The 23,057-nt window shown below is 43.6% G+C and overlaps 2 protein-coding genes across 5 annotated transcripts in view; both read right to left on the bottom strand.

The window, feature by feature from the left end:
- CP (ceruloplasmin) overlaps positions 1–7,588 on the bottom strand; it is a 38,797-nt gene extending 31,209 nt beyond the window's left edge. For 2 of the 4 annotated variants that reach the window (XM_054982264.1, XM_054982265.1), the window contains exon 1: positions 7,208–7,588. In XM_054982264.1, coding sequence (XP_054838239.1) covers positions 7,208–7,362 — 155 coding nt within the window. In that variant the 5' untranslated portion in view covers positions 7,363–7,588. The remainder of the gene's footprint in view (positions 1–7,207) is intronic. The other 2 variants (XM_054982266.1, XM_054982267.1) reach the window with 2 other exon arrangements.
- A 6,616-nt stretch (positions 7,589–14,204) lies between these two features.
- On the bottom strand, positions 14,205–21,838 carry TM4SF18 (transmembrane 4 L six family member 18). The gene is made up of 5 exons (XM_054983386.1): positions 21,524–21,838; positions 20,185–20,274; positions 19,608–19,750; positions 16,144–16,324; positions 14,205–15,740 (listed from the first exon to the last, which is right to left on the bottom strand). The coding sequence occupies exons 1-5, from the start codon at positions 21,698–21,700 to the stop codon at positions 15,726–15,728; spliced, it is 606 nt and encodes a 201-aa protein (XP_054839361.1). The 5' UTR covers positions 21,701–21,838; the 3' UTR covers positions 14,205–15,725.
- Between the last annotated feature and the right edge of the window lie 1,219 nt (positions 21,839–23,057).

The raw sequence follows: 23,057 nt of genomic DNA, 5'->3' as shown, positions 1-23,057 counted from the left end.
CATGAACTGTGTTAAAGTTTCCTGCGTTACTGTTTTACTGCTACACCAAAGACTGCCCTGCACGTGTGTGTCCTGATACACGTGTCAGTTTCCTGTATGCTGTTTTATTACCTTGCTGCTGCAATAGACTGTGTAGTTTACTGACTCCATGTTTGGTTAACTGCACAAAGGACTCTTTTCCTGGGCAACCCTGCCCAGACCTATATCTGGACTTCCCAGTGTGTGTTTGGACTTTGTTACAAGTGTGCCCCGTGCCTGCATTGCCATCTGCCACGGACCATGCCTGTTCCCTGCTTTGGACTGTGTTTTACGTGCTGTTCCCCCTGCCTCCATGGAAGCCTGCCTCATATGGGCCCAAGCCGCGGCTAGCAGCCGGGCACCTGCCGGGGAAACCTCCAGCAAGCCTGGCTAGGCGCTCCCTGGTCAGTTCCCGCCTGGAGACTCCCGCGGTTCGGTCCCCGAGCTTGCCCTCGCTACCGGGCAGCCTGCTATCCAGCCCCAGCTATGCCCAGCCGGCATCCATGTTCTCAGGCAGCCAGAAGACCCAGGGAAGAAGACTGCTTTGAGAAGCCATTTCGGCGAAGCGGGCACACCACGTCCGCAGCGAGAGTACCTCGCCCCGCTCTGCATATCTTAGGAGCCGCCCCGGAGAAGGAACTAAGTGCCGATCATCCCAAGCACTTAGAGAATGCATCTCAAAGAAGCCTCCGCATTCCAGAGCTGATGACATCAGGACAAGCCCTGTCCGCTGGAACATCCTTTCAGCCCACTCGGATTTCCCCCTCCCTCTTTTGTCCCCTCTTCCTGAGGTGTCACTTATCACAATCAGATTACCAAAGTGGCCCATCCAAGCCATTCAGTAACCCATTAGAACCTTTGTTTTAATCTGTGAGAACTACCAAGTACAGCACCAGCCCCAGGGTACGTTTTGGGGTATTTAAGCCGGCCTCTCAGACCGCACCCTACCCTATCCAGAACCCCTTGCTGTCCGTCTGTGGTCCCAGTGCTGGCGTTGGGCCACCTCGTTGTTGTGTCTCTGCTTCGCTTCAGGATTGTGAGTATTCCCCACCAATGTTGGGAACCTGCTAATGCGAAAGTCTCTATATTTCTTACTCTGTATTTCCTAGGTCTTGTGTGCTTTCTTTGTGTGTATGTGCAAGTTCAGGCTTACGCCACATTATTAGTAAAATACACGTGTTTGGAACCTATTTGTAGTCTGCCTCTTTATCACTAGAGTGTCTGGAATCGGGACCTCCGTAAACATAGGTTAGATCCGCGCTAATTTTAGTTACAGACTGCTAAAGCTAATTTCCCCCTTATAATAAAAAGCAGTTCTGGTAACACCGCAGGCGCCAGAAACCCTGGCGCCGGCAGTGCTACCAAAAAGATGCCAGTTCTTAAATGCTGACTTAGCATGTTAGGTGTATGTTACTTAGGGTTGCCAAAACTGGGTTGGGAAATCTGTGGAGGTTTGGGGGATGGAGCCTGGGGAGGATGAGGACAGAGGCAGGCAGTTAGGATTCTGTTTTTGTGGCGCCATGAGCATTGAATCATAACTGCCTACCTCTGTTTTGGAAACGGTGATGTTAGAAATTGCATGACGGAGCCTCCAGTGTTCTGTGAGTGGGGTGCTATTTTTAGAACATGGGGAAACAGCCCAGGGTTGTGAGGCAGCCATTAGCCTGTTCCCTTGAAAACCCCAGCAGGGGTTGCAGTAAGTCAGCTATGATTTGATGACACCCTTCACTACCAAAGAATAAAATAAATGTTTTATAAAGTATGCAGGCCATGAAAGTGCAACAAAATCATATGTAGACGGTTTTGCTTAACTTGAGGCTTGAGCTTTTGTTGTTGACTTCACTCTTGTGTGTCCAACATGCTCCACCCCAGACACTGCCTATTGCCTACTCAGAGCCAAGCTACAAGTGACGCCTTACACAGGTTGGACACTTGTCAGCTTCCCTCAAGTTTTGATGGGAAATGTAGGCATCCTGGTTTTACAGCCTGGCTCTCCATTACAGCTGCAAGACCAGGATGCCTACATTTCTCATCAATACTTGAGGGAAGCTGACAAGCGTCCAACCTGTGTCAGGCATCACTTGTAGCTTGGCTCTCAGTACAACCTCCTGCCTCTGCTAGGCATTATTTCCTTCTACCCCTCCCCTGCCAGGCCCCACTGCCTTGGTCTGCCAAGCGTTATCCAATATCAGTTTCAGCTCTGCATCTGAACTTCAAGAAACCAAGCAATCCTAATGTCCCATCTAGTAGATATTTATCCCATTCTTAATTCAAGGAGTTTGGGGCAGGCTTCTATCTAGCACCTCGGGAGAAGCACCCTCCCACCTCTCCCCTTCCCCTGTGATTGCCTGTGTATTTAGCGGTTGGTGAACCCCTTAGGAACACCATGGTAGGGCTAAAGTGGGCTCTGCAGGGAAGGCTCTGCAGTGAAATTGATGAAAATGCCCCCCCCCCTTTCTGAGAGTGGATCTTCCACTAATGGAAAAAATATGATTAGGATCTATCCCATTTTCTCCCCCTTTTTCATTTTATCCTCATAACAATCTTGTGAAGTAGCTTTAGCTGAAAGAAAGTGTCAAAGTTGCTAGCCCTAGCAGGCACCCCAGCAGGAGAATCTGGTGTGTAGGCATGAGCAAAAGCAGAACCATTTTGCAACAAATTCTGGTGACCCAGATGGGACCTAAACCTGGTTACATAGGACCCTCGCAGAGAGGATGGACGATACAGGACAACAAGCCAGCACTGGTCTGATTGAGTCCTTCATCTCTTTGCCTTGCCCGGATTGTTGGTGATATCCTGGTAAACAAGGCAATGCCCATCGGAGAACTGACAGGAAATTGTTGTGGGGGGTGCACTATCTTGAAAATCTGAAAAGAATCTGCTCTCCATTTCATAAGTCTTGAGGTGAAACCAGAGATAAGACCTTCAAATAGGCACCCACAGAGTAGCCTAAGTGAGAAATGCAGCAAGGTCTGGGTAAAGGAGGGAAACAGACTCCTCTAGAATGTGTCTCTCTCTACATAAAACATCTTACATGAGTAGGATCAAGTGAAAGATCTTACATTTGTTCTTCCATTGTGGATACATATGAACTTGAATATAAGACCAAACAAAAAGTAAGTCACTTGAGCATTCCATGTAATAGTCTCTCTACAACAGACATCTTACACAAGAACGCTCAAGTGTAGAGAGACGTAATGTTATCCAGGAAGTGTAGTTTAAAAGGCCAGAGCCAGAGATTGGTCCACAGAGGGTTTGTTAATTTCATCTTGGCCTCCTCAAAGGGGAGGTGAAATTGACAGAGCCTTAGGAAAGTTGAAATTAACAAACCCTCTGAGGAATGATCTCTGTGGGCTCTGTCTTTTAAACTACCCTCATGCAAGGAGATGAAATTGACAGAGCCTTAGTTTAATGAGAGGTGAAATTGACAGAGGATAGTTTAAAAAGACAGAGCCACAGAGATTGTTCCTCAGAGGGTTTGTTAATGTCATCTTCCCCTCTTCGAATGCCCTGTCCATTTCACCTCCCCTTCCAAGTGGCAAAGATGAAATTAATAAATCCCCTGAGGAGCAATCTCTGGCTCTATCTTTTAAAACTCTGCTTTCTGGCTAACATTGCATCTCCCTACACTTGAGCATCCTCATGTAAGATGTCTCGTTTAGAGAGATACTAAGATGTCTTGTGTAGAGAGAGACTAAGTTTTTGAAAAATTGAGAGTGGTTTACATGACAAGGTTGCTAGCCCTAGCAGGCAGCCAGCAGGACAATCTAGTGTGCAGGGACAAACTATTTATTGTTTAACCATAGTGTTTAGGGTGAATTCTAGAGCTTTGCCCCGGTGCAATGACATCACTTCCAGTTTTATGCTAGAAGTGATGTGAGTCCTTGCAATGCCACGCCCACCCATTTCCCCAATCACCCTGTTGAGTGGCAGTGAGGAACAGGAGGCCAGGGCAGGAGGACATATAGGGAATTTCATAGGTGAGATCTGATACAGCCAGTGTGGTGTAGTAGTTAGAGTGCCAAATTAGGACCTGGAGGATCCAGGTTTAAATTCCCATTCCACCATGGAAGCTTGCTGGGAGACCCTGGCCAGTCACTCTCAGCCTATCCTCCCTCATAGAGTTGTGAAGATGAAATGTAGGAGAGGTGAATTTGGAGGATTGTATCATTTCAGAGAGCATTATTTTAAATGGCCAGTGGTGAGTCCATTTTTCAGGAAGCTGCACAAGCCACAAATTAAATGACAGATGCATGCTATTGCTCTTTTTGGACAGTACAAATAATTAATATTTAATTATAAGACTTCCTGTTGGAAGACACTGTGTCCTTCTTTACTGAAAAAGGCTTTCGTAAAAACATTGCCTTGTAACTAAGATTCTCAAAAGCTAAAGGATTTAAGTAAAGGTTAAAAGTGAACCATCAAACTTCATAGTCCAAACTTAGCTCCAGAGTAAACCATACCGCTCACAATAAGCTTACACCAAGAAGGAATTTGATCCAGAACTTCTGCGATTTGTCAGAGAATGAATAGTACAGCAGGAGTCCAAGGGCAAGTAAGGTCTGCTATGTGTCCCCTGTCAGCACCACCCAGGCTCTCCTCTCCAACCTTACATTGTGTATATATTGTTATTGCTCTCCAGCAAGGCATTTTAAGTCTTATGGTCTTTGCATTGGTTTTCCTTTCTTGCCATACTAATTTCTGCAAACAAAACAAGGCCAATGTCTAGTGCCTGTACTGAGCAAAGTGATGGCCTGAAGCCAGGATTTGAGATGCTAAATCAGCTAAACCATTGTTAAATGTGTGATTGTGCTGGCATGTGTTACTCTTGGCATCTTATGCATTCCAGCTGAGGTGTGCCTTGAGGAAGTACTAATAAATTTTCCCCTTGTCAGTGTTTTCCTTCAGCTTTCTTGTCAACATTTCTCTAATGCGACACCAATCCTGTCACAGTTCAAGGGGTCCACTCAGCCCCTGCCTGTCTATCTAAGTATATTTTTATACATAATGTACACAGAGTACATTAAGTACATTTTTATACATAAGAGCGGCAGGACTCTAATCTATACACTTTTATATGTAAGAGTGGCAGGACTCTAATCTAGGGTTTGATTCTTCACTCTTCCACTTGAAGCCAGCTGGATGACCTTGGGTCAGTCACAGCTTCTTGGAGTTCTCTCAGCCCCACCCACCTCACAGGGTGATTGTCATGAGGATAATAATAGCACACTTTGTAAACTGCTCTGAGTGGGTATTAAGTTGTTCTGAAGGGTGGTATATAGAGAGCCAGTTTGGTGTAGTGGTTAAAAGTGTGGGACTCTAATTTGGAGAGCCAGGTTTGATCCCCCACTTCTTCACTTGAAGCCAGCTGGGTGACCTTGGGTCAGTCACAGCTTCTCGGAGCTCTCTCTGCCCCACCCACCTCACAGGGTGATTGTCTTGAGGATTATAATAACACACTTTGTAAACCACTCTGAGTGGACGTTAAGTTGTCCTGAAGAGCGGTTAACAGGAGAAAATGAAGAATCAATGTCTATATCTTTAAAAGGAATCCTCTCTGTAATGAAACAATCTGGGAGGTAGGAAGGAAATGCCAACAGCTATTCCTGCATGTCCAATCAGAGGCTGATTCCGCACACATAGCATAATGCACTTTCAATGCACATTGTCAATCATTTAAGGTGGATTTTATGTTCCGCACACAAAAAAATACGTTCCAAATGATCTATAAAGAGGATTGGAAGTGCATTATCCAACGTGTGCGGAATCACTCAGTATTGGTTATCTGTCCAAACAGCAGCACCAACTTCTCATCCTTTCCAAGTTAAAGTTCTCCTAAGCACAAATATGCTTTAGAAATGTTCTACTATGGTGGGAGGAAAGGTATATTTTAAAAAGTCAAGGATGGGGAAAAGGAAGCTGCTTTACTGTCTATTACAACTCGAATGCTTAAAAAAAACTCCGTAAGGCAAATCAGGTCAGGTCAGCAAATTTTATTGATTTTTTTATATGTGAAATATTTTTAACTCACTTGTCAGTCAAACTGAACCACAAAGTAGTTTACAATAGCAATAATAAAATAATTTATAATAAACATCAACAATAAAATGTTCACCGTAAAACGACCAACAGTGACAAATCAGAAAGTAGTCAAAAACTCTGAACAGAAAAGCAGGCTGGTAGATTGGTAATGGTAAAGCATAACATCTTCACCTTAAAGCCCCCTCCCACAAACAGAGTCTTTAAAAACCCCGTACAAAGAAAGGAGGTGGTGGAACGGAGCCAAATAAGGCTGCTGATATATTTGATACCACTACCATGAAGATGCTGTCCACCGTAGTCACCTACTGTTCTTTTGATGGCAGAGGAACTCCATGCAGGGTTTTTGCAGATGACCTAAGCATACAAGATGGTTCATGAGAGAGGGAGCAGGTGCAAAAGCAAAAGCAAAAGTCCAGGACTCCCATGTCTTTGATATTGCTGTAGAATTTTGATAGGCACAGCCAGAGCTTTTAAAAAGGAAAATGTGGAATATGCAGGAAGGGTTGCTGGCAGGGGGAGACGAAAGGGGCACACTTGATCAGGGTCTGTGGTTCTACAGCAGCCTGAATTATTTGTTTTTCTTTTCATATTGTTATCAATATATACATTTACTGACATAATCAAAACTTTTACTTGACTTGAATTTTTTCCACTGTGCAAGTGTTAATTTGGAACTGCTGATTCAGTTATCTGATTGCACATTTTTTGTAAAAAAAAAAAAAACAATTGGGCATAGTTCCTGAAATTCCTTCTTTTACATGACTTATCCCTTCTGAATTGATTGATTACTCTGGATATTGTTTTTAAAGTGGCTGCTCCTTGTAACATCTCCTCCACTCTCTGTTGACTTTATATTTGAGAATATGTACTGCCACATAATAGATGAAGCAATCATGCATTTGCTGAAGTGAGTTCTGACTCACGAAAGATTAGGCTGGAATACATTTTGTCAGTCTTTAAAATATCTCTGAACTCCTGCTTTACTTTGCTGCTATTGACTAACAAAAATATCTCATCTGGAGTAACATTGAATAAATCACTTTCTGTTTGGTCATACTGGAATAAAGATTTGATTGAAAGCCAGCTGAAATCAAGAGAGATAAAAAGCATATTTTCAGTACAGTTAGTGAAACTGATTATGACTTACTCATCTTCTGAAAAGGCCTTCCCCGATATTATGTTCTTTGTCCCCGGTGCATAATTCCAAGCAGTTTCTATAATCCCAATGTAGAACTCTCTATTTTCTGCTTGAACTTTTGAGAAGTAAGAAACCAGCAAGCAATTTAGTAAGAAGAGCTTCATTTTCTGGTCCTTCTTAGAGTAATGAAGTGAAAGAAAAGCATGTTCCCTTTATAAGATCAGCATTTCCTCCCTCACTTGTACAAAAACATTGCACAATGCCGTTTAAAATAAACACATCTGATGCCGGTAAGTCAGGCAGTTTGCTTACTGTTCAATAAGACAAAACTGTTTTATTTCAGTTCCTGCTAATCTCCTTCAGATGCCAATCAGCTTTCAGACCTGATTGTGTGCTTTTGGGAATTTCCAAAATTAAAAGGATTAAAGATTAAAGGGTCCCTATTCAGGTGCAAATATTTAACATTTCCCAGTATGAAGGCAGTGACCAGCTTGTACCTTGGAACTGGTGCAGCTGAATCTCCAGCATTGCATAACATGCAACCATGAGGTCAACCAGAGGAAAACGTTTAATAGTAGCAACTAGTCACCAGAAGTGGGACTGCCAACCCTCTGAATCCTTTTCTGGCAGAACCAGAATTTTTCTTGCCACCTGGCTGGTTGTCAGAATTTTAAAACAGGCAGTCCTTTTTCTTTTACTTCTTTTTCACATTTCCTTCTTTTATTTTTCTTTTAAACTTGATTTACACCCCTTTTGGCATATTCTCTCATTCTGCCACACAAGCATCATGAATTCTCTCTTCCCCAAATTGGCTAGTTCCGTTGCACAGAGTGTTATCTGGAATGTATGTACATTGCTGTGGTGCGATGTAAAAATAAACAGTGAAATCCTATGCAGAGTTACTTCTCTCTAAGTTTAGATAGCAGTAACTCTGCTTAGAATTTCACTGAAAATGGTGTAAAAGTGAAAAAACCACAAGCCAAGTCAAGCTGAATGTTTCTCAGAGGTTGATCCTCTGGGCTTAGTGCGAATGTTTTGCTTAACTGCCTGCATGGTCCCAACACAACCAGACCCACACTTGGCCTCATCTGAGTGTCAGAATTTTTTTTAATAGGTTGGCTACTATATCATTAGGAGTGAATAGATTGCCGTCCATATTTATTTGTCCATATTTATTTAGATATTTATACCCACATTTCTCACCAGTGGGGATCCAAAGTGGCATACAATATTATTTATTAGTTTGTTTACTTGCTTTATTCAGCCCGCCTTTCTCTCTGACACTCAGGTTTTATTAGGCAGTGTAAAACGATGCAATCAAATAGCGTGAGACATCTAATAAGCAATGCAACATTGCATCTAATAATGCAATGCAATTCCGCAATTACCTTGAATGCAAAGCCAATACTATTTATGCAAATATTTTATTGCTACTTTAATAAGAAGGCTCCTAGACAACAAAACACTAAACCATTGTGCTTCCAAGGCCATCCCTGTTTAATTAATACAAGTGTCAGGCAACTGGTTCAACACTGAACTCACCATAACAACATAATAACCGTGCGCTTATATATCACTCTTCTAGACAGATTAGTGCCTCACTCAGGGCCAAGCTACACATGACGAATGACACTTGAATGGCAAGTGGATTGATTGGAGGGCAAGTGAACAGGGAGAAATACACTTGCTGTTCAAGTGTCATTCGTCATGTGTAGCTTGGCCCATAGATCAACGGACAAAGTCAGTGTTATCATTATCCCCACAATATGGGGCTGAGAGGAGTGGCTTACTCAAGGCCACCTGCTGAGCTCATGGCAGTAGTGGGACTGGAGCGAGTAGAGTGATGATTCACAGCCCAGCTGCTTAACCACTACGCTACAGCAGGTCTGTAGCTTAGCCCTGATGGATTAGATCAGTGGTCTATCTAGTTCAGCATCCTGTATCACACAGTAGCCAACTAGTTAGTTTGGAGGCAACAGCAAGGTATAGATTCAGCATTCCTCTGATTTGTCCCAGCACTGATATTCAGAGATTTGTGCCTCTTAATGTGGAGGTTCTGTTTAGTCACTGTGGCTAGTAGCCACTGACAGACTTTTCCTACGTGAATCTGTCTAATCCCCTTATAAAGCCATTTATGCCTGTGGTAATCACGTCATCCATTGGCAGCAAATTTCACATTTTAATCACTCATTGAAGTAAAGAAGTATTACTTTTTGTCCATCCTGAAACTGTTGCCCATCAACTTCATTGGATGTCCCTGAGTTCTAGTATTTTGGGAGAGGGACAGAGTGTTCTCTCTGTCCACTCTCTTTACCCTGTGCATAATTTTATAAACCTCTGTCATGTCTTCCATTTAGCCCACCCCCCTACCCCCCCCGCAACTAGGGCCTACCTACCTACTTCTCATTCAGTCTCCATGGAAGTTTTGAAATGTTTATTTTTTGTCACTTGTTTCAAATATCTGGAGATCAGCCAATCTTCTTTCCACAAAAGTACAATTGATTTGTATCTCCTGTTACCTAGCTAGCTTCTGCTGAGAGTTCCAAACAACATAAATATTTGTGTTATTGATAGTGTGCTGCTTATGTGTCTTTAAATCCTTACATTTTGCAAAAATCTCTGTGTGAAAAAATATTATATATAGGCACACATATGCATGTACCTGCTTACTCACATAGAAGGAATTGGAGGCGTTCCTCTTTGTGCCTGCTGCAACTCTACCTTTCCCCTCTCTTGTCACTGGCTTCAGGTCTACTTTCCTAACACACACTTACCCTGGCTTATCTGCCCCCCCTTACTTCTTCCTAGTGCACATATATTACTATTAACACTTTGAGTGTGACCCCTCTCCATTTTTTTTCAAATAATGTTTTTCTGCAGACCCAAAAGTTCCCCTACATTTGCAGAGCCCTAAATCATAACTGTGACTGCCCTCATTGTATAGGTTTTCCAGTGCACACAGGGGGATCAATCCTTAGCTATTGCACAAGGTGATAATTTATTTATTATTTTATTTATTTAAAATATTTATTAGCATATCCTCCCAAAAAAAGCTCAAAGCAGCTTACTGTATAAAATATAAAATACAGACAAACAAAACAACAATATGGAGATATATATGCATGGGCATTAGGGATGCCAGACCCCGGCTCTCACTTACCTAACAAGCGGGGGGGGGCGCACCTTCTGGGGGCGCTCCCCTGTGGCACTGCGCACTCTCATGCACAGCAGCTGCTGGGATCGGGCCCATTTTAGCCTGGATTGGGGCCACTGCGGAGCGCGGGAGTGCTGCTACGCTTCGCAGTGCCTCAAAACAGACCCGTTTTTGCCAAAATCAGGCTTGTTTCGGGCCTGTTTTGCCACGGATCCAGCCCATTTTGAGGCACTGCGGAGTGCAGTGCTCCGCAGTACCTCAAAACGGGCCCAATCTGTGGCAAAATGGGCCCATTTTCAGGCACTGCAAGAGAGTGCAGGAGCATTACTGCGCTCCACAGCGCCTCAAAATGGGCCCATTTCAGCGTGGATCGGGCCCCTTTTGAGCCCCTGAGGAGCCTGGATGCACTCCCAGGGGCCGCACAATGATGTCACTCCTGAAGTGATGTCATCGCACTTGTGGGGGGCGCGTGCTTTGCGCTCGCGTACCCCCCTCTCCCCCAAGGTAAGTGCCAGGCCCCTATTCCCCGCCGGGAGGTTGAGGGGGCCTGGCAATCCTAATGGGAGTTGCAAGTTTGGGTGATAACCCCATGATCAGCATTTGTTAAGGACACTGGGGGCCAAGCTACACATGACGAATGACACTTGAACAGCAAGTGTATTTCTCCCTGTTCACTTGCCCTCCTCTCAATCCACTTGCTGTTCAAGTGTCTTTCGTCATGTGTAGCTTGGCCCTGAGTCTCTCTAGATGTGCAGCTTTTTAAGGCGTTTCTGCAGCCATACAGCAGTTAAAAAGTAAATGGCTGTGAAAAAATAAAGGAAAGCCCAAACGGCCTTACAATGCCTCTGTGGGGCAGGAGGTGCTCCTCCCTTCCCCCTCAAACAATTTCCCCATGTTTGTCAGGATACTAGCAACTGCCATACCCAGGAGCGGCACCAGGGTTTTTGGCACTCGCAGCCGGCCAGCGGGCCTGGCACATGCGCACACGCATACATGCGCGTGCACCAGCCTGTGTGATGATGTCACGTGTGATGTCATCACAGGCGCCTGCGGCAGGCGGCTGGAACAGCATGTGAGTGGCCTCTCAGCTCTCCCACTTGGTTGCCCTGCGCCGCCCCAGATGCCTGCCCGCGGCTGCTGCACCTGTCCGGGGGTGTGTGCTGGCGGCGGCGGTGGCGCAAGGCGGGAGGGCTGGGAGGCTGCAGCTCCCTGGTGCACACTCCTGCCCCCAGCGCCTCCTCCGGCGCCTCCTCCGGCGCCCTGCACCCTGAGGCAACTGCCTACCTGGCCTCAATGGGCGCACCGGCCCTGGCCATACCCATGTGTGTGTGTGTGTGGGGGGGGGATGGAGGTTCCAATGTTACAATTATGTCTTGCAGCTTCTCCCTCATGAACTGACTGTGAAATGTGCCTATGTGGCCTTGAGGGCTCCCTTGTGCAGATAGTTCCCAGCCGAAAGGGGAGGTACAAATACTAGCCTGGGAATGATATATGTAACTATGCTTTTGTGGTGCTTTATTCCTGACAAGGACCATCATAAGATCATGATACTATAAATTTTCAATAAAGCTTTTCTAAACCAGAGAAGACTTTGGGTAAGAGTCTTGGCAGATCCTTACAATGTTTCAATAGCATGAAGGGGGAGTCCCCCCCCCCAAATTTTTATAGCTTGTCATGCACAGAACACTCCACAGAAAAAATAGGGAGGAAACTCCCTCCCCCACTATTTTGACATGGAGAAACAGCTTGATGGGGGAGAAAGGAGCCCCTCCACCACCTGCAGAGGCATTCGGAGGCCACTTGTGCTGTTCTCTTTTTTTAACAACTCTTCCCCAAAGCTGCTGTGTAGTTGCAGGGAACTTGAGTTGGGTCCCAAATGGAAATCAAAATTTCAAGTTAGAGCAAATTTGAAATGGCTGATACGCAAACCTGTTATTAATGCAACTGTTCTCCCAGCTTCAAGAGCAAACAAAAAGATGTGCTGTATTCTTTGCTTCAGTAGAATTGCCTTCACTCAAGTCAGAACATAAGGATGAACTGCTAAGGCAAAATGTGTGGGTCACATCCGTGTTTAAGAATAGGGTTGACAATGCAATCCTATGCAGAGTTACTCCAGTCTAAAGTCATTATCTTAAGTAGACTTTCATTGGAGCCACTCTGCATAGCAAGACATTGTCAGAGTAGTTGGCAATAAGCTGATATTGAGGCAAATTTCATTATTCAGCTTTTGTAGAGACATGACGGCATCACATAATTAAGAGAACTGAGAGGATGGAGAGGAAGAACTTTAGGGCAGTGGCAAAGACCAATGGAGTAATCCCATTTGACCAGACTAAGGGTGAAACACACATAATGGCTGTAAACGTTGTCTCCCCTCTTGATGGGATTGATCTGACCACTACTCCTATACTATCTTAATATGATATGACCCCAGCTGATGATCCCAGGATTTCCCAACATAGTGCCCAGGGGCTCCATGGCAGCCACAACATCTTTCATAGAGCCCACCAAATGTTTTCAGAAAGTGGATGGGGCCAAGTGGGCACTTGACTGGACACTGGAGATCCAATTCGTTGACATATTAAAATAACATTGTTTCAGCAGTAGCTGCCACTGTAGTGTTGGTTTTATTCTCTCTCACTTCTCTTTCCCCCTGTATTTTTAAAAATTACCCTCTTGTCCTCTGTACTTAGATTTCTTCTGTGTGTGTGTGACTCCATATCTTGCAGCAGCCATTTTGTGGTTGGCTTCATCTCCTCCAGCAGCCATTTTGTGGTTGGCTTCACCTCCTGTAGCAGTCATTTTGTGGTAGTGCCCTCCACCACCCAGTGTCAGAATCCCAAAGGTGACCACATGGTCTCAAAGGCTGGGGAACCCTGTCATCATAACCTATCCTGCCATTCTGTCTTTGGTAGTTTTATACCAAATAATGCCCCCTTGACCTCAAACCAAAAATTGTGATTCAGGCAGAGATCCATCCTCCTCGCCCTCCAAATGGCCCAGTAAACCTTGAGTCACATGAATCCTCTTCTCTGCTCCAGTTCAGAGGTAACAGGGCAACTTGCTATGGCACCTGTTCAGTATTAGACTGATATTTATAGCGCAATCCTATGCTGAGTTGCTCCAGTCTACACCTATTGAAACCAATGGGCTTTGACTGGAGTAACTCTGAATAGGATTGTACTGCCAGGTATCCAGAGTAAAAATAATCTAAAATGTGTCTCTTGGAGTGCATCGGGGTAGTCAAATAAAGCTCAGGGTGAAATGATTCTACAGTTTATGAGATCCCATTATACAGTTTTCATTCAGCACTTGGTTAATTTCAAACCTAACTCTAAACAAATTCCTCTCTTAAACTGAATGCTATTCCCTCAACTTCTAAAGGTCATTAGAGTGGTGGTCTCTGGCATGCTTGATAGCTACTTCAGTGAAGTGTACAATAGTACTGCTAGCAGTCTTTGGCAATGGCTTGTCTCTTAACACTTAGTAAATACACAATTTTAGTTCATTTATTTATTTCACAAAATTTTTACCCTCACAAGGGCCACCAAGGCTGCTAACAAATTAAAACATACATCATAAAATATTATTTTAAAACCAACAACCCCTCCCCCCAGCATATCATTAAAACAATTAAAACCAGAGCTAAAATCAGGGCTTTTTTTCAGCTGGAACCTGGTGGAATGGAGTTCCGGAACCTCTTGAAAATGGTCACATGGCTGGTGGCCCCACCCCCTGATCGCCAGACAGAGGGAAGTTTAGATTGCCCTCTGCGCCGCAGCGTGGAGGGCAATCTAAACTCCCCTCTGTCTGGAGATCAGGGGGTGGGGCCACCAGCCATGTGATGCTTTTCACTGAGGGCGATTTAAGCTTTAAAAAACTCCCCCCTTGTTCCAGTTGACCCAAAGTGACGTCATTGGCCTTGGGAGCATGCGTGCACTTTGTGCACGCACATGTGCACCACCTCCCAGCACCACCTCCCGCCAAGAGTTGCCCCCTGTGCTGACAACCCACTGAGTTCCACCACCTCTTTTCCCAGAAAAAAAGCCCTGGCTAAAATACATACAAAAACATAAAAATAATTATTAAAACATTTGGCAGCGAGGAAGGATCACTCAGTCAAATGAAACCCACTTCTTCATCCACTGAAAAAAGATGGCCACAAAAGGAGACAGACAAGCGTCCCTGGGGAAAGAGCTCCAGAGTTTTGGTTCCAGGACCAAGAAGGCCCTCTCCCAAGTAGTCAATGTTTATATTCCCCCTTACTCTTTAATAATTTAAGAAATTATTATTATGAACATTGTTAGTTGGTTGTGGAAATCTATGCTTACAAACTTGAGGTTAGATATCCAAGATGTATACAATATTAGCAAGTGACTTCAGTTCACATTGATTGTGGTAGTGTAGGAGTTGTGGATGATTATGTTGATAAACTTTATAACACAACAGGAATACAAAAGATCTTTATATTAATAAATCTGGAGTAGCTTTTTGCCATCAATAATGATCAAATTATTGATAAATTTGATCTACTGATATTAAATGGTAAAATGGAAGGAGATGGTGAGTTTCCTTATTATAATCAAGGAGCACCCTGAGAAAACACTGCACATCTGTACACAACAGCACGAATGCTTGGAGTGGAGCTGCTGGCACTTGGAGGGGGAGGACCTGAAATAACTGCAATTGATGAAATCACCATGATCCTTTAAAATCAATTGAGCAGTGGGAGAAAAAATGAGAGGTAAGAAGTGGCAGATACCCTGATGTCACTTCCAGAGGATCACTCGGAAGTGATATCACAGCCTCAGCAATGCTGTTGGGATTTCACCCAGTCTCTATAGTCTTTACTATAGAGACTGTTGCAGGGGCTGTGATAGCACATCTGGACAATCACCTGGAAGTGATGCACAGCCAGGGCACTGCTTGCAAAAGCTCCTGGGATTGGCAGGCACAGGGCTTGCAACCCTATCTCCTGCAGCCCTGTTGAACTTAACAACACCTGAAGCAAGGGAACTGACATGTTGTGCAAAACGGTAGGCCTGCCACCATTCAACACGCAGGGATGGTTATCTCTGATTGATATGCTTTTTAAAATACCAATAGTAGGCATCCCACCCTGGTGGCTCATGATTTAAATAGACAAGAATCACAGGGAAAGGGAAAGAACAGAAACAGGGAGCAAAAAAACACAAGATACGCAAAAATGGTGCTTGCTTAGAATGATGTGGAGCACTGTGAGATGCAAAATATAGAGATTACTTTCTATGTAGCACAAATAAGTGGATGTGGAACAGAATCAGAAGCCCTGTTTTTTCAAAAAATTATCACCAGAGATATGGTGGCATCTTGGCAGGACTTTTCCCTTGACTGTCAGATTAGCCCAGGCTGTGAAAAGAACAGAAAAAGACCAAAAAGGTTTTTTTAAAATTTTTAACTCACAGGACCTGAGAGCCATGAATCTATTACAAGTTCTTTGATTTGTGACTCAAATGCTATGTCTCACCATTGCAATTGAGTGTGATTTGTTCCCATATTTTGCTATTTTAGGAGAATGCATAGAACATTGTTAATATTAAACTTCTTAATATTTTGGCATGATCAGAATTAAGGAGGATTTCTCACAAATCCTTGATGGTCGCACCTATGTGGAATAGCACTGAACTTAATATATGAGCAGAAGAATGGGGGGACAGCATTCTGAAATTGTTCTGTGGGGAGGAGAATAGTATAAGGCAAACGGCTTAAGGCTCATGCAAATGTGTTTTTTAAATAAGAACATGGCTGTTACCTGAATAAAGACAGGATAAGTTCCACACAGTATCCTCTTTAACTCTGCAATCACCTTCAGAAAGCAAATTAACATTTGGAGGCCACTAAGAGCTATCAGAATAGAAAATAAAATTATGTTCCACTCAACTACATAAGCTGGCTCAGAGCATTCAGACCAGGAAGTGCGATCCATGAGGTAACTATGAGAGACACAAAGCATAAAGAAAATAGAACTGATTATTATTATAAAGTAGCCAAGGGTCTATCAGGTTTGACAGGTAATATAAAGCCAACCCTTTCTGCAACTCAATTTCCCATTCAGATTTACCACCCTACTCCCTATCTTTCCATCTTTCTCTGAGGTCACTGCCACAAGAGACATGGTTGCTTTTCAACCCAATCCCCAATGCAAACAAAGCAGGTACAGTAATTTATGCCTGGTCTTGTCCAAAGGTGCAAACCTTTGGCATGAGCCAAAGAGAACGTATCAAAGAGCTCTTGGCCCTTAGCCTGCGGCTCATAGCCTGCAACTCTTTGTGAATCATAATACCAGAACTAACATCAGCTACTTTAGATCCGATCATCTGCTGGAAGAGTGTCTTAAGTGCCTGTTTGTTTGTCTCTGCTTAAGTTGTAGTTTTCTTTGGTATCGTTTGGTATATATGCTGTCCCCAGAGAGGGAGACAAGTGGAGTAAAAATGTTTAAAGATGCATTGCATCTCTCTCTTCACCCACCCCTCATTTCAAAGGTTCTACAGAGGAGGGCAAGTGTCATACATGTTCTAGCCCTTACATTCTAGAACTGTGTCTTTTCTATTTTTTATTTTTTATTCATGAAGCAAATTCTGACACTTCAAGATTTAGCAGAGGACACGTGGAAACAGAGGAACATTAGCAGGTCACAAATTTACACGCGGTTTTAGTTCCATGGGAAGAAAATGATAATACATTTCATACCCGTCTTTTCCAAGCAGGGGAATTTCAAGGGGGACTATTTATTTCTTTATTTAAAACTTTTCTGGTTTGCCTTATTTCCTCAGATTCAAGGGTGCTGTAACTATAAAAACATTTTCCAACCAACCTTTCTGAATTTATAACATATGCATGAGATGGATATTTTGAAACTCAAAGATCCCTTAATGGCTTTCCTCTCTTTTTTCTGTCTGGAATCCGACATACCACTGACGTAATCTGAATGAGAATGGCAGACTGCGTAGCTACCAGGTCATCAAGGGGTACAATATAACAACAAAGAGGATCCCTCACAAAGAAGATCAATTATATAAGCCATGTAAATTGCATGTGAAAGGCAAATAAGTTAATGTAAATTAATATAAAGAGTGAAGATAAATTTCATTCAAAATTCAAAAGAGTGCACAATGAAATTCACCATCCAGTAAATACATATAAAGAATACAGTGAAGCAAACATATCGCAAATTGAAGCCGCTAGGATAAAAATGAAAAGTTCACAGTCCTTATGGTAATGTAGTTCAACAGATATAGTGAACCATCAAGGTCAGTAAATTCCAATCAATAAATATGTCCATTCAATCAAGGAAATGTTCTTTGTCTTTTGCAGGTGGTGTAAAAGAAGTCAGGACGTCCAAGAAGGATGCAACCCACCCGCCTGACAATCAGGGCCAGCAGAGGTACCTGATGTTTCATAGAAAACGTCTTCAGGGGTAGATACACATTTCACCAAACTTTTCAAAGTGCAATTTACAAAGCCGTAAGGAAACAATCAAAGAATCAGCAGCAACAGTCAACCGTCAAAGGGTGGCGGCTCTGCCCTAGTCTTCAAGCGGGGGGAGGGGCACAATAATTTAACAACAGATGGGAGATATTTTCCCACATGTACTGTAATCTATTCAGTTCAATAAGAAACCAGTACACCCCTGAAAGCCTAGGGCTGTTTCCACACAGCTTACCGGCTTGCGTTATGTCCCAGCAGATTGTGCAAAAAACGCGGAAGATCACGTTTTTTGCGCAATTTGCTGGGACATAACGCAAACTGGTAAGCCGTGTGGAAACGGCCTAGGAAAGACCAGGTAACTTGAAAGGCAACGACGCTAGGCTATGGGCAAGGCGCCCACTGTATCTGGTATAGGCAGCAGAAATCCATTAGAATTTAGAGGTTAAACTCTGTACATTCAGAGGAAGAGAGTCTGGAAATGGGAGGAAATTGGCTGAATGGGGCAGCTACAGAAATGGAGTGTGTATGGATAGCTTGAGCACCAAAACCCACAGTGTGTCTATGACATTCCTGTCTTCTTTCTCTCTTCTTTGTCCTTGAACAGCAGAAATGGCACCAGAGGCATTTTTAAAACTCAGAATTACTATTTTATTTACTTTAGAGGGAAAGGTTAGGTGAAATCAGGGGTTGAAAAATTCTGAGGTAATTAAACATAAATACCTCTGACATAAAATCAGTACATGCACTGACTTTAGTTCTTATGCTCTTCACAGATACTTAAATTCTTACGTTTAGGGGCTTTTCTCATGTTTTTCCCCAAACACTCTAGTACACTTTCTTTTAGTATTCTCTTTCTCTTTGGGGTTTAAGAAGGCTGGTATCCACTTTCTAGTACCCTCAACCCTTTCTCTTCAAACATCAGTGCTTTTCTTCAGTTTTTTTGTTAACTGAATCTGAAGGTCTCCACAGGCAGTTTCCAACCACATCTGGCCAGGGATTTCTTCACTCTCCAGAGCTACCTCCCTGTTTGACTGGGTTGGGATGGGAAAGTCTCCTCTCCTTAGAAGATCTATCCCATTTCTTTGGTCTGAATGGGAGTCTGCACCTAGATCCCAAACTTACTTGCCAACTTTTTCCCAGTTCTCCTGTCAGGTACTAAACTGCTCTCCCCTAGGATTCAGAGTCTCTCTACACAAGACTTCTGACACGTGCTCTTCACGTGTCAGGAGACACAATGTTACCCATGAAACATAGTTTTAAATGACAGCACCAGTGGAGATTGCTCCAGAGGGGACGGATTCTCTCACAGCTCTCCGCCTCCTCTGGCATGCTGGACTGTCCGGAAGGGAAGACAATCCAGCACACCATAGGCAGTGGAGGGCTATAAGAGAATCCATCCCTTCCGGAGTGATCTCCGCCAGCTCTGTGTTTTAAAACTATGCTTCCTGGCTAACATTGCATCTCCCGGCACTTGGAGAACATGCGCCCAGGCGTTCCAACTCTTTCACACTCCACTTCTCTCAGCTAGGGCTGAAAACAGACCTTCCTCTTTCCAGCTCCTGCTACCCAATCAGATTCCTTGGAGTAGCCTGTCACTCAAAGCTCTCTGAGTCTGTGAGAGATTAATCCTTAACAGTCCTTCAGCTGTTTGAACAGCACTTCCTGGCTTTTAAGAAGTGCCGTTCATCACAGTATCAGACCCAAAGATACAGATAGGATAGATAGGATAGGATAGATTTGGCCTGGACACCAACAAGAGTTGCCTCAAGGGCTACTTACAATTCTTACCTGCCCGGAGTGTCTTTGAAGATATATTCCCAACCAGATGGGGTTTTGCAGTAAGAGCCCTGCACTAAACCCAAGGTAGACATGATGAGACTGTAGCCAGAGAATGCAACCCCAAGCAACGAAAGCACAACTGAAATGACGCTCTGTGTTAAGAGAGATCACAAGGTTATCTTGATGAGTGCAAGGGAATTCTATGCCAACCACATTGGCTAGATAATATCGGACCCCGAGTCTGACTTGGAAATGTTACACTATTTTAGATTTCACTTTTTAACTTCTGAAAACACTGAGGGGAGATCCTGCTGGAGACAGGAAGAAGTTGGCAAGGTTCCCAGAGTATCTCTGTTGATAATGTCACATGCAAAATATATATATAAATTTCCGTCTATTGGAGAGCAACAGTAGCAACTCTTCCTGTTGTTTTTTCTTTCCAGATTAGTTATTGAGATAAAGGTTCTCTTTTTTTCCTCTCCAAGAGCAAGGAAGGAACCAGCAACAGAAGGGGTCAGAAGACAGAGTCAAAAGGGCAGGGTGGTTCTCAATATCAGTTCCATGTATGCAAGAAGAAGGAACTCACCCTGTATGTTTTGGTGCAGCTTTCACTCTCGCAGCACCGAGGGAAGATTTCTCGGTCCAAGATGATCAAAAGTGCTGCTAGCAGAAGCATCTGGAAGGGCAGGAGTGGCAGATATGTTCGACACAGAGTTGGATAAAATTAAACTCTGAAGTTTCTTTGAAAGTGCTATCAATCTCATGATCTGTTCTGTACAGACTTATGCAGCTACTCAAAGGTATGGTACAAGCATTATTCATAAATAAGTGGGGGGAAGTTAATTATGCAGTTAATTGTATAGCTTTTCTCACATTGCAATCACATGATGGCTTCATTTCGTAATTGTTAACAGAGATATTCAATGTCTTGTGCTGCACACTATTCCTGGTTTAAATTTTCCCATATTGGAAAAGCATGGTTATGGCTCCCTTAATGAAGTAAAAAAAAACAGAAGCAGTGTTCCGAGGTATGAATATTATCTTTTTTAAAGAATCCCACACAGACAGCAAAGATGGGGCCACTGTCCTCAGACAACTTCCCACCAGCAGATAATCATTTGGCTGGAGAGCTATATGATATCTTACTCAGCATGATAGTTAATCTAGTCCTAAAGTGGATATCATGTTGCTCACTTCAAGGGAGGTGGGGGGGGGATCCTTGCATGCAGGGATGTGTGCTGAAAGCTGATTCCTCCACTGAAACACAAGGGGAAGCCCACTTGGGTAAGACCTTCATGTGTGCCTTAGAACATTCATGGATCTCTGGCCTCTTGGCGATTTAACTTAGCAAGTGTTGTAAGCAGGCTATTAGTACTTCTCGTTAGTTACTGGAATGTTTTACAACTCTAGCAGAAAACAAAATTGGACACTAAAAAGGGGACATTGCATTCATTATTTTTCTGCATGCTATTTATACATAACATGGGTTAGCCTTGCAATCTGTTTCAGTGTCAGGGCCCACAAGAGAGCTGCTGTAGCACAGTGGTTAAGTAGTTTGTCTGTGAGCACTCTACTGGTTCAAATCCCACTCCTGCCTGCCATGAGCTCAGTAGGTGGCCTTGAGTGAGCCACTCCTCTCAGCCCCAGCTCCCCAGCTGCACTGTGGGGATAATAATAATGCTAACTTGTTCACCAATCTGGGTGAGGCACTAATCTGTCTAGAAGAGCTGTATATGAGTGCAGTTATTATTATTAAAGTCTTCTTTCTACTGAAGTAGCTGACACTTTGATTTCATTGCCTGTGAAAAAGTCATTCCTCTTCACCTCTTCTTGCCCCTTCCTCTTTCTTGTACTGCAAGAGCAAACAGTCATAACACCTTGCTGCGAGGATAACTAGAAGCTGTTAAGTAAAGCCACACACTTACCATAATACCAGAGAAACAGATTCCTTCAAAATACCACACATAGTTGGTGAGGTTGTTGCTGGATGCGTACAAAGTCTTCCCATCAGGAAAATATAGCAGGACATTTATAACAATGCTCCAAAGTGCGAGGGGTATTAAAAAGCAGCTTAAACAGCCTCTGCACTTCTGTAACCCCATCTCACCAAGACAGAAAAAGTGAAGGCTTCTTTGCTCTCCACTTCTATCAAATGAAACCAGTTTCTTGCTTCCACTGATTCATTTTGCAAGTTCAAGAACTGGTTGTTGGCAGCTGTGTCAAAACAAACCCAGTGCTGAAGGAAGGCATCCGTGTTTGTAGAACAAAAGGCAAATGCCTGTGATGAAGCGCTTGTCCTGTCCTTGAAGGGGGGGAGGTGTTCCTCTGAGGCACTTTGCCTCTTAAGAGAATTCCTGCTGAATTCCATGTTAGGAAGAGACCATTGGGTTGAAAGGAAAAAAATGGATTGGATTATGTCATCATGAGCTAGCAGATGGGTAGTTTTTGCCTCTCCCTGCGACAGAGGGATTGGTTACTGCATGACTGAAAGGTGCCCAGTAGAAATCATGTGCTCTGGCCCAAAGGATGCTTCCTTTGATCTCAGATGTGCAGAGACTGGCTATGCATACTCAGGGTCCTGCTCGATGTGACTTGTACACAGTGCCATCAAGTCACAGGTGACTTAAGGTGACCCTGAAGGATTTTCAAGGCAAGAGATGAACAGAGGTGGCTTGCCATTGCCTACCTCTGTGTAGCAACTCTGGAATTTTTTGGTGGTCTCCCATCAAATTACTAATCAGGTCTGACCCTGTTTTGCTTCTGAGTTTGGATGAGATCGGGCTAGCCTGGGCTATCCAGTTCAGGGTTGACATGTTATTAGGATTTATTATTTGTATCCTGCCCTTCCTCTAAATTCAAGATGTAAGATTTTAAAGTGCAGACACAGAAAAGACGCTGAAAAAATGGAAACCAAACACCCTGCAACTGTTTTGCCAACAGAGATGACTGGATTCCTTGGGGAAAGCCACCAGCGTTCTGTGAGTGGGCAATCCCTGTAAGGATGTGAGAAAACAGCCGATGACAGCACATAGATGCTCCTGAAAACAGCGCTGCAGTAAGGAAGTCAAGTTGGAGAGACTCATCCATGGGAAAAGTCCTGGTTGCTAGAAATGATGCTTGATGTTACAATGGAGATGCCTGAAGCTCTCCAGGAAGGCAACCAGCATGTCTGACTGCCCCCCACCCCCCGCCACATGTTGGAGAAGACACATGGCATGAAATGAGAACAAGAAATTATTTCTAAGAAGGGTCTAAGCATTGCTTAAATCTAGAATCTGTTAACATAGAAAAAGTTATCTATTTTTATCATTTGCCATTTTATAAGTATTCTGTTCTTAGCTTTTTTAAATGCCATGTAGAATAGTGGTTAAGAGGTTGGGCTGCATATCAGTACTCTGCTGGTTTGAATCCCACTACTGTCATGAACTCAGCAGGTAGTCTTGGGTAAGCCTCTCAGGC

This window comes from Eublepharis macularius, chromosome 6 (assembly GCF_028583425.1).
Source record: "Eublepharis macularius isolate TG4126 chromosome 6, MPM_Emac_v1.0, whole genome shotgun sequence".
In the NCBI taxonomy this organism is placed as follows: domain Eukaryota; kingdom Metazoa; phylum Chordata; class Lepidosauria; order Squamata; family Eublepharidae; genus Eublepharis; species Eublepharis macularius.
The sequence above is the reverse complement of the archived record's forward strand: the minus strand, read 5'-3'. Positions and strand labels throughout refer to the sequence as shown.